General features: G+C 46.5%; 2 protein-coding genes across 2 annotated transcripts in view; one reads left to right on the top strand and one right to left on the bottom strand.

The window, feature by feature from the left end:
• Window positions 1-2,982: 2,982 nt before the first annotated feature.
• Window positions 2,983-10,779, bottom strand: LOC144133808 (TNF receptor-associated factor 6-like). The gene is made up of 2 exons (XM_077666902.1): window positions 10,510-10,779; window positions 2,983-4,104 (listed from the first exon to the last, which is right to left on the bottom strand). Exons 1-2 carry the CDS (start codon window positions 10,777-10,779, stop codon window positions 2,983-2,985), a joined length of 1,392 nt encoding a protein of 463 aa, XP_077523028.1.
• A 536-nt stretch (window positions 10,780-11,315) lies between these two features.
• LOC144133809 (uncharacterized) overlaps window positions 11,316-17,316 on the top strand; it is a 137,063-nt gene continuing 131,062 nt past the window's right edge. The window contains exon 1 of the mRNA XM_077666903.1: window positions 11,316-11,339. Coding sequence (XP_077523029.1) covers window positions 11,316-11,339 — 24 coding nt within the window. The remainder of the gene's footprint in view (window positions 11,340-17,316) is intronic.

Here is a 17,316-nt window from a genome sequence, read left to right on the forward strand (position 1 = left end):
TTGTACAGCTGATGTTTTCTATTTCGTCGAGTACATTCGTGATTACTATCATCGCTACATTGCAATGTAGCGGTGAGATTACCGAGCCTAGCGGACTGCCCTTGTTTGGCATCGTGAATCTCTCAAATCTTGTGTTTCTGATGCCTATCGTAGCCGTTCGTTACGTCAAGAATGCTTTGACTTATCGGAAGGCTCTGTTCCCGCAGTTTATGCTATTGAGACCTTCCATGATGGCCGCATGTCCCACGTTATCAAGGGCTCCCTTCATGCTGAGAGCTAGTATTGTGTGTTCTCCAGTTCTTGGTGTTTCACTGAGGACTTCCTGCTTTAGTTGTAGAAATAAACTAACAAGGTAACCATGTGGGCTAGTTCGTGTATTTCAGACATAATTTCACCAGCGAAAGTGCGAGACAACAGGAGAACAAAGGACAACGCTTGTCCTGCTGTCCTGTGTTTTTCTCCTGGTGCCTCGTGCTTTCGCTGGTGAAATTATGTCTTAATTGTAGGAGTATGTCTTGTGTGGACCGCCTTTTTTTGAAGTCAAACAACGCATCAGGGTAATATTCCTTGTATTCTATGTAGTTTGTGATCTTTTCATTGGACTACTTTTTCGTATATCTTCCCTAGGTATGAAGTTAGGGTGATTGGTCTGAGGGTTTCGATTTGGAGCCATTTGCCCGGTTTGGGTATCATAATTACCTCTGCATGTTTCCATGCCGCTGGCATGATTCCTTTTTTCCAGATTTTGTTTAGGTACTTGGTAAGTTCGGCGATGGCCGTCTCCCCCATGTTTCTAATGGTAGCGCTATTTATTCTCTTTATTATGTACGTTTTCACTGCGCGTTAAAGATCCCCAGGAGGTCATAATTATTCGGCAGACCTTCACTACGGCACCTCTTTTTTCTTTTTTTTTTCACTCCCTGCTTTACCACTTCCCTTACGGCGTGATTCGGGTGTCCACCGACGTATGTGAGGTAATTACTCCGCCATTTCTTTTCCTCAAAAACTAATTTTCACTCAGTTACGCTGGAATGAAAATCTCAGGTACTTTAATTGTAGTGAGGATTTTCTCATTTTCACTATGTCGATTCTATTTTAGAAAAGAAGTTTTGCCATTCATGAAAGTTCAGGCGGACAAACTGCAGAGAAACAACATTGGCCCAGTAACGCCGTCAAGCCTTTACAAACGCTCTTTGATTAGAACCTACTAGATTAGATCATACTAGCTATATGCTGGGAAATTTCAGAAAAAAAAAGATTTTATTCGGACGTACACACACACACGCTTCATGGCATTAAGGGCACAAATTTTTCCTAGCTGTACGCGCAGCTAAAGCTAAAAAAAAGGAAGTGGAAACTAGAGCGTGCACGACTCCATGGCCGTCACGCTACGGATTTTGGAGATGTCGTATTGTATACGTTGCTAAGGCAAGTGCAGGATTCTTGGGCATCACTTAATTGCCACGGAACTGCGGATTAAAGGAAAGCACTGGTATTGAAATATTGAAAGTGAGGGCTCATTTTTTCGATGTCCAGCGTAATCTGTCTAAGTTGGTCTATTGTCCCATTTAGTAGTTAAGATTGTTTTGTTCGATTGCGAAAATGTTAACAGCAAAAGAATGAAAGCCTGTCGAGCAGAGATCTGCGGATATATGAATTTTTATTGTTAAATCTTTACAGATATGAAGAAAAATTGTGTTCGCAAACTGCTTCTCTTGGATAAGTGCGCGTGCCCAAAATGTTTGGGTATGGTGAAGTTGCGTTGTCTGAGATAAAAGGACAGAGTTTCATTCCTGTAAGGCCTACGGGCAACGAAGAAGCTCAGCACAGCCGTCCTGCGCAGGTGACTGACGGTCGTCGTCGGCGCAGAGAAGACTCTGCGGTGCGTGGCTGCCGAGGCATAAGGCAATCGACGCCGAGACCAGAGTATTGGCGTCTGACGAACGCTGCCTGTGTCCGCGAAAGCAGCACACGACATCGACAGCAGGCATTGCTGGGCCTTCGACGGTCCGTGATGAGGGTCCGCCCCCAGGCGAGAGCCGGAACTAAAGCGGCGCCTGCACGCTCCGCTGTTAGTTTCTTTTGATCGCACTTTTTCCTGTGTGGCAAGAGAACGAGGTTAGAATCGTCCTAAAACGCATCAAGAAAGATTCTAGGCATTTTTTGCTACTCACGAAATAATAGCTTGATGAAAAAAAAAAGCGAACAGCGAAGCGCCCAGGCTCCGCTCCTTCCCATCGCCCCTGTACGTTCGGGTCTAAGGGCCTCGCCAGACCAAGGGCGCAGGAAATGTCTGCGCGAGGCAGCAGCAACCACTATCTCCGCAGCACCATTTGTGCCGCACAACAAACCGCTGTGCCATGCGGAATATGTGCAACGAGCTAGCTTGAACGGGAAGAAGTTCGAATGCTGGCGCTCGATGTGTGATCAGATTTGATGACAAAGTGACGCTGCTACTCCATAGCAAAGGGAGCTATAAACCGACTTGAGCCAGAAAATCGTGCTCTCAGTGAGGGAGGTTAGCAATTCCTGCATTTTTTCGAGTAGTTTTTAAGTCATATGAAGAATGTTTGGCAGTGATACAGCGCTGTGTGCTGTATACTCCAGGTATGGTTTGCGTTAAAGTGTTTCGGTGAACAGCAACGATTTTGATTTACTTAGGCTGGTTGTCTGCGGTTATAGAAAAGACTAACGTTTTTCAATGCCGCAATAGAATAAGCACACTTCTGAGTAAAATATTTTTATTCTCAACTTTGCATTTTGCATGGACCCAGAATCATGAAAATTTGTCAATAAAACAATTTTTCAGAAAATAAGTGATACAAAACTCACATGAGTCAGGAAGTCAGCACGAATAATTTTCACAGTGTTCAAAAATTTCAGCTGCAGCAACAACGTCCCAGAATGAATTCGACAGCTGCTAGTCATTAGAAGACTGCTCCACGTAACGCGCGCTAAAAAAAATGTTCGCGCGCGCGCGCATCATCGAAGGAGCTCAAACATTACGCGCAGCTGATCATTTTCCACGTAGTCGTCTCTGATAAGACACTCCAGGTTAAGAGACTGCAGAGCAAAGTATGCGCTGCTGTTGCTGCATGCTGTTGGCCTTTGAAAAGAGGGCTGATAAGGATTTCCATTGACCTCAAACACACGATCTGCGCCATCATTGGGATGCACTACTCCTATCTTGATATTGGGCTCCAATGGCCATTGCACCTGATCATCCATATTGCCCTTATACACGCGCATCAGCACGTGCATATTTACAGATTCACCGCGCCTCTTCATCAAAACACCCGGTGAGAGGTTGTAACCGCGCAGGTAGACGAGCTCGCTCTCGTACCTGGCAGCACCCGTCTTCAACGCAGTCTCCTGTAGCGAGTTTACACGCTTGACGACAAACACGCAGAGCGCCTTGTCAAGTTCAGGTTGGCGCAGAATGCCTTTGATGCAGTCCAATGTATTCTGAGGAGAATCATTCTTCTCTTGCGCTTCAGCTTTTGCTGTTGGGGAAACTGTTGCGGTTCGTGTCAACCTGAACCTAGTCGGGCTGTCCACATCCTCCTTTTCATCTTTCGGCATTCTCTGTAATTTGAGCACGCTTGAGAATTGGATAGGTGTGTCAGAACTTTTGACCAAAACCACTCGTTTCTCGTCAGAGGCTTCCATTTTTGACATGATCCGTCTCAAACTCGCCGGGTCTTGTCCAACTTCAACCACAACATTGCGTTCCACAGTTTCTTTGACGCTCTTTATCGCCTGAGAAATCACATCAAGTTCGTCATCATGGGTCTTGGAAGCACTGACTACATGCTTGTGTCCTTCGTTGGCCTCAGCAACTTGTTTCCGGAAAGTTCCCTTCACCGAAGAATCAAAAGCTCTTGCCTTCCTGTCTCCTGGTTGCCCTTCGCCGTAGGCTCTAGGAGGCGCTGCCGAGTTGTAAAAGCAGCCTTTCACATGCTGCACCACGTTGCGCCATAGGACGGCGCCAGAGCACTTGGGGCAGAGAACGTAGTGGCACCGGCAATTGCCCTGGAAGTGCAGGGCGATCCGTGAAACAGCTGCCACAAAATCGCAGCCATTCCCTTCGTTCCAGCACTTCACCTGCAATGATAATTCAACATGTTGCATTTGCTTGTAACAATTGAAATGCCTAAGAGAAGTAGTTGCGCTCTTTTCGGGGAAATTATTTTACATAAATTTGGGCAGAAAGAGGACACAGAATTTTTATTACTTTCTTATCGACAATGCGGTAAAGGTGGTCACACAACGAATCTACACTATCTGTCTGAACGAACGCTCCTAAAGGGTGCAGTGGTAGCGCGCCAGGCCCCCGACACAAAAAGCAGTCACTCACTCTCAGCTCTATCGGATTTTTCTTTCCAGCGAAAGTGATCTTTCTTCGGAGACACTTCGCGATGTTTGTTGGATGACGTCACGACCCTCTCGGCCAATGGAAACTGCGCTGACGTCAAGTGTATCTCGGCCTTCTCGGCCAGTGGGTGTTTTCCTGACACGGATGGACAAAACCGCCGGATTTTCTGAATATCCAGACTTCTAATGCTGTGACATTAAAACAAAAAAGAGGGGGTGGGCGGAATTGATTGAAAAGCTAAAAGCATTTGTAACTGTTGAGCATTCTCAAAGTACGACCTCTTGAACCGCAGTCACTTTGTTTTGGCATTTCGCACCCATCGAAATGAGGCTGCCGCCGTCGGCACCGAACCCGCTGCAATGGGATCAACAGCCGGACGCTATAGCAAATTACCCACCCCGCAGTGTATTTCGAGTGTTGAACCGCCCTCTCATATCGTGCTGTCACGCTTGTGTGCGCGATGAGCACAAATACAGCGCTGTTTTCGGTGCCGCGTGTTTCCTAGCGCAGCTGATTCAGCGATGGGCTGCTCTGGCATCTAATTTTTTTTGTGGCTCAGAACTTTCGTTGGTAACTCATCCCGCAATCTAACCTCATCTTGCCATGAATCTTTGTACTGATGGTTTGTTCGCGCTCGAAGCGAAGGGCGGCTCCATTTTGTTTGTGACGCGAGAAGGGAGAACACTTATCCCCATTAGTCGCGGCCAGGCGCAACTGCTTCCACATTTTTTCACGTTGGTGCAGTTGCTTTCTTATCTCGAAGGTTTCAAACTAAGGGCGGCCAAGAACAGCAGGCATTCTGTTCGACGACCGCCGAGCACCCTTGGGGCTATCGCCGCCGCCTACTCATTCAATCCATAGTTGGGCAGAGTAGCGCCCAAAAACGATTTCTTTTGGGAGCATTTTCGTTGTTTTCCCGACTGCCGGTACCACTACGTGAAATGATTTTTTTTACCAGTTTGCGAAATTATAATGCGCACCAGTAAGGCGAATGTAGAAATTTTGGATTAAACAAGGTGGTCAGAGGGGCTGATATTAGCCAGATTTGTAGATATAAGGGTCGAGATACTTGTTCAGTGCGGGCATTTGCGTGCAAGCGTGCTGTTTTTCTTTTTTTAAATAACATTCGTTCTGTTCTAAAAACACGAAAAACCATAATTAAAACAACTTTGCATTCTTAACATTCAGCCTTTTATGGGGAAACGCGGAACTTTTTACACGGCGGGGTCGGCGCATACTTTTTCGTAAAGAAGCGTAACAACAAACCCAAAGCACGCGAAATGAGTAGTACTTGGCTAATTGCGGCTCTTTCGTCTTCTTTACTTCCGACGGGCTTAAAGGAGTAGTGAAAAAGGACTTAAAGATAACCGAAAACACTTTGGAAATTCTAAAGTGTGCTTGGCGAAAGCCTTGTTGTCAACCCATTCATTCGCTTTGGTGCTTAGCGTTATCGCCTGTCGCTGCGGCCGCTTTCGTTCTGCTTCCCTGCCTTTGGTACCCGACGATCTAACCAGTCGCTGTTGGCGTTTCCGCTCTGCCTGATTTGCTTTCGCATCTGGCGACATGTTCAGTCGTCGCATGCGCATTTGCTCCTTGTTCTTCTGGCGTTTGGTGTTGGGGGAATCCGGTGTCCGCTGAGGCTTCCCCGAACCGCTTGGCGCGGAATCACTGGGCCGCTTGGGAGCCATGCGTCGCGCTCACTCGACTGGAACCAGACGTCTGGCGAAGGTGAGGCGGTGCAGCTGCTAGCGCCGACCCGCGCGCGCTCGTTCTACCTGTACTGTGTGACGTCACTGTTGCTATCCCCCAACTGCGCCCCCCCCCCCACACCTGCGCGCCGGTTGCTAAGGAGAGGAGGAGGTTGCGCCGCTGCGCGGAGGAGAGGCCACAGTTGGCACGATTCCAGGGCACAGGGCACCTTAAAATTTGAAGCGAAATACAGGAATTCTCTAATGTGGCTAAGGCCAAAAGTGGCGAATAGAGGAATCTTCAGGACTAGGCCAGAAACGTTTTGGTTGCAGGAAAGGATATCATTGAGAAGTGGCATACTTTATGACCTGGTTCCACACGGCTCGCGGTAAGAAAGCAAATGTTCGCTTTTATGAAGGTGCTGGAGGTTGGGTATTAGTGCCTCGAATAATTTTGAAAGCGGCAATGGCAGAACAAATATTCATCAGTGATAAGAGGCTGCTCTTTTACACATTTCATTTTCAAAAGAGCCGTTTCACGTTGCCTTCCGGGCATAGATGCAGTATCGGCTGGAGAAGTTAATGACCACAGCTCCAGCGGCAGGAGCGGTTGCAAGGTCGCACCGCGGCGTTGCAATATCGCACCGCTCGCCAGCGACCAAAGTGCTCCGAGTGACGACAGATTTCGCACTCGCGCGGGATCTTGATTTTCCACCGTGACGTTCGGCTGTTCTCGTGGAGACGGTCGGGACAAAGAGACGCGCAACGCTAGTAGCGAAACAAGCGGATGGCAGCATGGCGGCACCAAGGCACTGCACTGTGGGAAAACGGACTCCGTATTGTTTTACGTTGCTCATTTATATTCCTTCCTCTTGTTAAAAATTAGTGCTGTGTTTTGCCTCCTCTCGCGACATGCAAACTGGTCTCTTCACTAGTCGAAAGCTTAAGTGCTAAGCACGCCTCTGAGTATCATTTTCACTGACGCCTAAGTAAATGTTTTGAACTCAATTAAAAACGCCCAGTATTATAGGACAAGTTGTACGGTAGTTGGTGCTGATCCATTGTTGTTGGCAGCGCTTAAATACACGGAAAGAAGACAGAATGACGTGTGCCAATCACGCGTGCTGGGCATTTGAACCGAGGGGAAAAAAGGCCATCCTACCTTACAGCCCCCTCACTCGAACCTGGTGAAAAAGAGTACTGTATCATTCAGCCTGCCTTATTAATGCGTTGGACAAGTAATGCGAGCACAAACTGCAGGAAAGCTTCACAAACCAAGTATGCAGGCTCACGCAATCAGGGTACCCGTCACAACTGCTTAGCTCTGTTGCAGAAAGAGTGCTAAAGAGTATCAAGCGCGAAAAACGTTTGTCACCGGCTGAAGCGCGCAAGCAATACAAAAAGGCTGCTGTTATTTGTTACTTGCACAAAATTTCACACAACATTAAGAAAATTGGAAGGAAAGCAATAGTAGACGTTGTCTTCCCCCCCCCCCCCCCCCCCCCCAGCGCCTATCGCAGCTCTGTCAAATCGTAAATGAAAAAGAAAAAGGAGCAGTGGTTACACCACTCGGCACAGAAATCCCTCAGCGGTAAGCGCGGAAGGTGTCGTCTACTCAATTCCTTGGTCTTGCCGCAAGGTACTACACATAGGCCAAACAGGCCGATGCATCAGTGAAAGGCTAAGGGTGCAGAAGAATGACTTATCAAATGCATCACTCAGGAATCTGCCAGTCCACTGCAGGAACTGTGACCGTAAAAAGCCTTGCCACCCAATGTTCGAAAAGGCCACTGTGTTAAAAAAGCACCGAAACAAGCTGGCACGTGAAATAGCGGAAGCCACCGAGATTTTGAGGCTTGAGTGTGAACGGGTGGGCGCGCCCTCGGTTTCACTATTGGAAAAAGAGCCTTTCATTCTGATCTGTTTGACTTAATCTTGGTTTTACAAAGAAGTTTGACACCTTGCTTTTTCCGCCAATCTTCCTTTTCTCGATTTTATTTTTATCTTTTTCTTGCTTTCAGCCTTGTTAATTCTTTAGAACTTGATTTACTGATATTTATTCTTTCCTCACGATTTTGCTGCACCTCATTTTATATATTTAGCCGTATTATTTGCTGTCTTCACTTTTCATGCTCATGCGCGCTTTTACCCCGTTTTTATCGCTTGAGTTATTCAGCGCACTACATTTTCTATGTATAGCAGCGTTAATATTTGGCTTCACCTGTGTTAAGTTTTCGTTTGCGTACCCAATCATCATTGCGTTTTCACTGCGTGCTTTCTTGCCACTACGCATTTCTCATTTTCGCCACGTATGATCTTTTTGTGTATCTTTCGGTTGAATGTTATCGAACCCGTTCTTGAAAATTCCTTTAGTCAAACCGCAGCACTATTTCAGGTGTCGGAGGTTTTTTTCGTTTATAAATGACTTGGTAAAATTTATTTTTTGTCTCATTTAGTCTTGGTTTTATCCTGGCCTGTTCTTTTCTTTGGTTTTTAGCATTTGTTGTTTTACCACTGCTTGTCTTACCGTTTCTGTTGCCACGAGTGCAAAAACATTTCGCAGCTTGTTGGCGCCTGTGTCTTGGGTGCATATGCAGTGTTTCGGTGGTTTTTGAATAAAGTTGAAGTTCAGCGCCTGTGAAGTCACCTTCCTTGTTTTATGTCTTCTGTCATTGCTTTTAAGCGCTGTCACCAACAATAGCACAGTAGTATAGCACAGAACTATTTTTTGCTGGTGTGTTGGTGCCCTTCCTAGTACATTGTGGTATGCAATTCAAGGATTGTTGTCACAAGCTCGGGTCGATGAGCTGCGTGTAAAAACCGTGCCGAAAAACGGAAGAAAACGAAATGTTCGCGGGAGTATTCACACATAGAAAAAAACCAGCGTCAATTATACCAAGATTTCACGTCTAGTATAATGCACTACACTATGCGTTTTGGAAAGAACACGAACGTGCCCTAAGCATTTAAGCTTTCCATTAATGAGGAGGTCACTTCGCGCGTCAGGAGTGAACATAAAAAGCAGCAATAATTTTAATGTAGGGGGTGGGGGTGGATCTAAAGCAGCAGCGTGCATTTCCTTGTTCACACTGCAGCGGTTGAATGCCGTGCGGCCACTCGCTTGCTCCGCTACAGCGCCATGCGCTCGACTATCGGAGATGTCCGCTCTGCTTGGTCGATGCCGTCAACAGGAGAGCACACGAATGCACCACCGGAATTTTGTGAACGATAACAAGCATCCGCCCGGGACCGAGGGATCAATTTTTTGTCACTCGGGCCACTCTGGCCGCGAGCGAGTGGCGAGGGAAGGCAGTCCTGCGGTGCGGCGCCGTAGCCGCAGTACAATGAGAGTAGTCCGGGAGCGACGGAAGAAAAAGTTACGCGGCGGCACTTTTGCGAACAAGCTAAACGCACAATCATTGGCGGTATGTCAATCATTTCCGAAGCGATTTTAACATCCAGGACATGAAAGCTGTGAGGAGAGGCCTGTTGCGCGCAGCATGCCATCGAGACCGTGTTGTCTTCCCATTGGCTGACTTGAATGGTGTGCGAAATTAGTGACTATTTATTCACAGTGACTGAAGTACAACTTACGTCTTCCAAAGCAGAACATGCGACCTTTTTTCTGCGATTACACCTCTTATACAATGGTAGCCTCTATATTGGGTCCGATTGCAAGCTTAGCTTCGATCGTTAAAGCTGCATGACGCCTTGCAAAGAAAACAGTAGTAAGGCCTTCCTTGCTCACGCTCAACAAATGTAGGGTCTAATCATTTTGTACATCTGGATATATAGAATACCCGCGAAGAACTTCGACCACTAAAGTATTTGCAAAGCGAGTAACATCTTTTATCAAACGATACACGTATGGTCGTTGGTTTGGATAAAATACTTTCAACAGAGAATCCCAGCAACGCCGATGCTAATTTGAAGCACTTAACACTTTTCAAGGATCCCTTGCTTTGACAAAAGCACAAACAGAATTCGCTGAGTTAGTGGCGCGGGTAAGAGTGAAGATGGCGGCGAAGTGAGAACGCGGGCAGCAAGCGTTATTATTGAGCTTCTATTTTTAAATTTTCAAGTAGGGCCTTGCAGCCTGCATATTCACGGTGCAGTTTCTCGTACTCTGCTCGCGGCAAGTCACGGCCGCTTCGAACCTTTCATTCACAATAGTTTAAATCTGAATCAGAAGACAGTTCGCACTTGCAAACTTTTCGCCTTCCGGTTGGGAGAAAACAAATGACCTCTACTGAAACTAATTTTGGGGCCCAATCAGGGCACGCACACCAGAACCGTCTGAACTCTTTTCAAGTGTAGGCACTTTGTGGAAAACATAGGCAGGCCCAATTGTAAGAACATTCTCTTTTTTCACCATGTAAGCATCGCACTGACATACCTGTAGTATCGCGAAAGGAAGCCGGCTACCTTCATTCCGTACTCGCTCACCTTTCTCCTCAACAGCTCCTCGACACGAAGCTCCCTCCAGTCGAGGTCTTCCTCCTGGCACTGGTAGCCGTCGAGGGGACAGATGTGTGGACCTCCTTCAGCGCGCTGCTGGTAGCAGGTTTCGCACAGGGTATGGGCGCACGGAAGCAACGCGGTATTCGGGCGCACCAGCCCGCAGGTACTGCAAACCATGTTCTGTGGAAGAGGCTTGAGGAAATCTAGACGCCTCCAATCCAGCTCCGTGGAAAACCCGACAAGCGTGTAGTGCATGGTTCCAAGAAGCAGCGTTCGACGCCCACACAAGGTCAACTGCCTACGTCGCGAAGGCGAAGCTGGATGCGGCCTAAGAGCAAGTGCCAGCGACATCAGCTATGGGCTTTTGAAGTGCAGCATCAAGGTGAAATCATTGAGAAAAATTACAACAAAAATTTTTCAGCATATATTTATGGCCTATAAGATATAGCAAAACACTTGTTATTGCTATAAAAAATCATTTAGTCGCGTAACCTTCCTTCCAAACAACGCCGCTGTCCTTATCTCAAAAACATATTCATTCTGTTGGCGCCCTCTCAGAGAAGCCGGGGTTTATACCGCCGCTGCCTGGCTTGGCCAGCTAGTGCCCGCCTTTTAACCTCGTGATTTCGCTACGGTGGGCAACTCGCCTTTTAACAACCTTAGTTTGATGAACTTTCTTATTTTTAATTCTCGTGCTCTGTTCAGGTCGTCTAGGTGTGCGTGCTTCTTTTCATGATACCAGCCACAGTTCCAACCATAGGGTTTGGCGCAGCTGCTTCCAGCTTGACGACATGGTTTGCGACGAAGAGCGCACGGTAAGCGAAGAACTGATGCTCCGCCATAATATGAAAAAGGGCACATTGCTCCGCTGGAATCACAGCGTGACGTCAGTGCATTAGTGCAACTTTGCACAGACAGGTATGCACTTTCACTAGGTGACTCTAGCAGCCAGCACGGTATCTCGTAACGCCTGTTTGGCAGTTGTCAGGTTCGACGTAAGGGTGATCGCTTGGTATTTCGTATGTAGGAGGGTGTTCCATTGTCAATTTAGTCCATTTCTTGGCACCTGCAGTGGGACTGAATTGTTGTTTGATGTGTCAAGAGTACCGGGTGAAATAACGCATATATGCTAATTAGGAAGCAGCGCCTTGATCAACGTAAACTCGGAATTGCTGTAATATAAAAAGAAATATGACATACAGGTGCGGGGTGGTAAGGCACTTCGGTGAACTGAAGTGCAGTACAAAAGCCGAATATCTCTTTAATTGTTCGGCAACACATTGGTCGAACCCACAGCCCGATCTGTCGCAAGCGCGAAGTGAACGCTGGCTTCAGCGTTTAGGCTACCTACATGTTCCAAATGCTGGAAACTACTATTTGAAAGGATCTTGCAAACACAGAGCTTTGCAGATATTTTGTTATGACGGTATTGGACTTCAACACTCTCTTATTGTCGTATATCAGGGGAGTATGTGTTGTATGTTTCATATCATGGTATTCTATGTTTGCAATATCTGGATGCTAAGATTGTGTTTATTTTTGTGCGTTAGGCATAGAGCAGTCCTTAACGAGTTCAGTTGTTTTGATTGAAAGTGCTTGCTGGAACGTTTCTCATTTTAAAAGGCCTACTAGTAAACATAATTGTGCATTCTCCCGTGCTTCTTCTTCCTTCCTCATTGTGCGAGCGCTTGAATGCATGCCGCATATTTCCTCTGTAGCGTTAACGTCCGTCCTCTGTATGTTCTCAAAGGCAAGCTAATTTCACTAGATAGTTTAGCACTATTTTCCGCAAAATTATGCTATTAATGATCAGCAGGCTACAAGCGCTGAATGCTCTATACAAGTGAATTTTAAAACATGATACGTGGGCTAGCTCAGTAACCCCTTCTTCTGTCACAATTCTGAGTGTGAGTGGTTTCTGAATAACCAATTACGGCATTTAAGAAAATATTTGTATTTGGCTCCTTTCTATCACAGCGAAACTTAAAGCGAACTGCTCTCGGGCGATCGATAACAGCTCCGAAACCGGAAGTAAGTCTTATAATTCAACATCTCGAAATCCAGCGCGTCACACTAGTCCTGGGCGAAGAATAGTACGAAACGAGTGCTGACCATCTAAAAAAATTCGCCTTGGCTTAGCTCGGCCGTACCAGGATATACATAGCGAAAGCTAAGGCATAGCCTGGCTAGCCTAGGTTAATCTTGATTGCAAGTGCAAGTTAGTCTGGTTGTCTGGCTAGTTGTCACGTGGTTTGTCACGCGGTTGGTCACAAGGTTGGACACGTGGTGTCGTGGGACCACGATGGGAATGCGATCACGGCGAAACTGTGAGTTCGTGGAAAATGTAGCTTTCGCTACAAAAAGCCAGTACAACATAAATTGTGTTGGTATTCGGCAGTCGTGTCTTGCTTCTTCATCCCGGTTCGTGTGTCACGCTGGGGTCTAGGTATTCGAGAATTTCTTTTTCCCGCAAAACAACAGTTTGACCACAAGATTTTGTAGCGACCACTACATTACGGTAGCATTTCGAGCCTTCAGCGTGGCTGTGGCACGTGACCGTAACGGCTGCACGTGACGGGGATGGATGGATGGACGGACGGACGGACGGACGGACGGACGGACGGACGGACGGACGGACGGACGGACGGACGGACGGACGGACGGACGGACGGATGGATGGATGGATGGATGGATGGATGGATGGATGGATGGATGGATGGATGGATGGATGGATGGATGGATGGATGGATGGATGGATGGATGGATGGATGGATGGATGGATGGATGGATGGATGGATGGATGGATGGATGGATGGATACGGCTGAACCCTTTACATCTTATGGTGGCTCATGCCACCTAGCCGTGTCTTGTGAAATTTTACTCCTGCCTTGCTTTTAGCCACCAATCAGATAACCTTCGCTTGGTTACTTCTAACCTCTTAAAATCCACTTTCCCTTCACTATCCCTAAACCTCAATGCCTTGGGTAAGTCAGCCCCGCTGCCTTCCACTGTAGGGTGAAGCCCTTTACAGAAAAGTATCAAGTGTTCAGCTGTTTCCTCCTCTCCGCACGCAATGCACAAAGTGTCTATCTCCTGGTACCTGACTCTATACGTCTTAGTCCGCAAAACTCCAGTCCTGGCCTCAAACAACAAAGAGCTTCCCCTACAATTATCATAGATATTTTCTTTGACAATTTCCTGTTTAAAGGTCCGGTATGTTTCCAGTGCCGATTTCGTCAGCGTCCCTGTTTTCCACAAAACTCTCTCTGTTCCTTTAACCTTTTTCTTAACCGATAATTGCTGATTTGCCCCCTTACTGCTGTCCAGATATTTGCTTGTCAATTTTCTAGTTCGCTTTCTCCATTTCGTGTCAACATTCATTATATACAGGTATCTGAAAACTTTCCTAGCCCACGCTTTTCATCCATCCTTCTCAATCGTTCCTCAAATGCTATCTTACTGCTAGCCTCTCTGCTCTCTAAAGACGCCCATCCCATATCACCCTGTACCCCCTGATTTGGTGTATTGCCATGTGCTCCCAAAGCTAACCTCCCTACTCCCCGTTGCCTAATTTCCAGCCTTGCTTGAACATCTGGCCTCATACACAGGACCGCATTCCCGAAGGTCAGGCTAGGGACCATCACCCCTTTCCAGATCCCTCTTACCACCTCATACCTATTGTAATTCCACAGTGCCCTATTTTTCATGACAGCTGCATTCCTACTAGCTTTATTCATTACATATTTTTCATGCTCTGTCAGATACTCAACACTGTTATTTATCCTCACCCCAAGATACTTGTACTCATTCACTACTTTTAGCACGAACTCCTGTATTCTATGCTCGCCGCCCTCTTCATTAAATATCATGACTGCAGATTTTTCCTTACTATACTTGAAGCCTAATCCATCTCCCTCTGTACTGCATATGTCTAACAACTTCTGCAGGTCTTCCTTGTTGTCAGCCATTATCACTATATCGTCCGCATATATTAGTCCCGGTAATGTCTGTTTAATCAATTCCCCTTGCTTGAAAAAAGATAGGTTGAAGCCTAGTCCGCTCCCCTCTAGCTTGGCCTCCAAACCTTGCAGGTACAACATGAACAACAAAGGGGACAGAGGACATCCTTCTCTAAGCCCCCGCTGTATCTCTACAGGCCCAGATACATTTTTTCCCATTTTATGAGCACTCTGTTACCTCTATATATATCTTTTAAAATATTAATTACTCCATTTTTCACATCCAATGTGCCCAATATGTCCCACAAATGCTCCTGAGTAACGTTGTCATAGGCTCCTCTAATATCCAGAAATGCTAGCAATAAGGGCCTATGTTCCTTTTCCGCAATTTCTATACACTGTGTCAATGAAAATAGATTGTCCTCCAACCTCCTTTGTTTCCGGAACCCATTCTGTAGTTCCCCTAACACCCCCTCGTTCTCCACCCAAGCCTGCAGTCTATCCTTTATAATTTGCATCACCACCCTGTAAACCACAGATGTCACTGTTATGGGGCGATAGTTACTTACGTCTGCTTTGTCCCCCTTTTCTTTATATATCATGTTCATTCTACTTAATCGCCATTCATCGGGGACTTTCTCATCCACTATCATTTTGTTCACTACCTGTATTAATGTTTGCTTGGATTTTGGTCCTAACTTCTTTATCAACATAATCGGGATACCATCTGGTCCTGTTGATGTGCCACTAGGAACCTTCTTCTCTGCCCTTTCCCACTCTCCTTGCTCAAGTGAAGCTATTGCTGTAACCGGTCTATCCTCCTTCGATAAATTATGTACCACGTGTTTTGCTGAAAATTTTTCCGTCATCCTTGTTCCTATGTGTTTTATTGCTTCATCCCCTTCTAGTCGAATACCCTCATCTGTAACAATAAACCTTTGTTCTAGCCTAGTTTTATTACTCATTGCATTTATATGTTTCCAGAATTTTTGGGCTGCTTTTCTATCCTTTTTATTTACGTTTGACATCCATTGGGCACCCTTTCTTCTAATTTTCTCATTAATCAAATAGGATGCGTCCCTTCTACACTTTATGAAGGTATCCCTATTTCTGTCTACTTCGGGTTTTGGTTCCCTCCTCTTCTTGGAATATCTGTGTTCCCTGGATGCTTCCTTGCACTTTTCTATTGCCCTCTTGACCTCCTCATCCCACCAACTATTGGGTTTGCATCTTTTCCCTTTTAGCCTTACTCGCACCTTAGCTAGCTCTAGCTCCAGTAATCGAGTTAATTTGGTATAAGTCCATTCTGTTTCACTATCCTCCAAAATTACTTTCTCGATTTGTTTGGCTGCTACTTCCAATTGCTTTTCTGAGTAAAAATTCCCACTGATTGTTTATCTTGCTTCAGTCCTACATTGCTTTTTCTTCTCAAGCTCAACTTGATACGCTTGTGGTCACTACCTAGACTTCTGGAACCATCTTCATCTATGCTCATTACCCCTAATCTGTTATACATCCTCTGTGACATTAGTGCATAATCTATCGTCGAATGCAGACTCCCCGCCTCCCATGTTATGAGCCCTTCACACTTCTCGGTGCTGTTGCATACAACTAGATCATGCCTGTCACACATGTCCTGCAGCATGCTTTCTGTCGTATCCATATACTCATCCAGGTCTTCTATGTGTGCATTCATGTCGCCTAATATAATTATCTCGCCCTGTCCTCCTAGTTCATCAATGTCGCTTGCAATACATTCTAACACTTTCCTGTTTTCCTCTTTGGCATTAACCCCTGTCCACAGGTATACAAAGCCAAGGAGTGTTTGCTTGCCTGCCACTGTTCCTTTTAGCCATAAATGTTCCCTGCATCCCAGTCTAACCCTTTGAAAATTCATACTTTTATGAATGAATGCCCCAATTCCACCTCCCTTTCTGCTGCCCTCTGTTCTACTGCAATATTCCCATGCGTAGTCTGGGTTACAGGGTGATTGCTCCATGTCTCTAAGATGTGTTTCCGCTAAACGATATACCATTAATTCCTCCTGTCTTAACTGTTCCTCTATTTCCTCCCATTTCAGTCTATTCCTGCCACCTTGCATATTAATGAAACCTATATCTGAATTAACTTGGCCCTGGCGCTTGCGTCTCTTTCTTCCCCTATGGTTCCATTGTCCGTTTGATCTTAATTCTTCCTTCTCTACACTGGTTCCTTCAGAGCTCTGGGTCCCCCCAAAAAAGCTGTTGCCTGACGACCTATCCTACTACCCACCTTCTTGCCAGTGGCACCACCGTAGTGGATGCCATCCTGTGCAAAAGGGTGGGGCCTAACCTCGTACACTTCCCTGTTCACCTCCATCACCTCGTATCTTAGTCGTCGACTCAATAGCCTAATTACCCGATTAGTCTCCACGACCCTCCTTTCCGTTTCGCGAGCCTGCCTCTGGACCTCTGGGATTGTGCATATGGTCACATGCACACTCTCAGAGGCCTCTCTAAGCCTACGCATCCCCACCTCCAACTGCGTCTCAAGATTCTGGCTCCTCCCCTGCAGTACATCATTGAGACCAGCATGGATGACCACAAGGTGTTCGAAATCCATGCTGCCCACCACCACCTCCCGGGCTCTGGCCATTGCATCCACCATGCACTTTCCCGACTGAGCCTCCACCTGCACCCGCCTGTCTGCCTTCACTGCCGTCAGAACGCCTCCCTCAACCCTCGCTACATTCGAGTCCCCGACCACCAGAACTCTCCTGCGCCCCGAACGTTCGCTTCCTAATTCCATCTGTTGGCCTCCGGATCGCTGGAGCTGACTCTCCTGCCGCTGTAC

The sequence above is a fragment of the Amblyomma americanum genome, chromosome 5 (genome assembly GCF_052857255.1).
Source record: "Amblyomma americanum isolate KBUSLIRL-KWMA chromosome 5, ASM5285725v1, whole genome shotgun sequence".
Taxonomy (NCBI): Eukaryota; Metazoa; Arthropoda; class Arachnida; order Ixodida; family Ixodidae; genus Amblyomma; species Amblyomma americanum.

Coding starts and splice junctions, on each gene's coding strand:
- LOC144133808 (XM_077666902.1), bottom strand. CDS start 10,779: ATGCACTACACGCTTGTCGGGTTTTCCACGGAGCTGGATTGGAGGCGT. Junction 4,105..10,509: donor AGGAGCTGTTGAGGAGAAAG/GTGAGCGAGTAC, acceptor TTATCATTGCAG/GTGAAGTGCTGGAACGAAGG.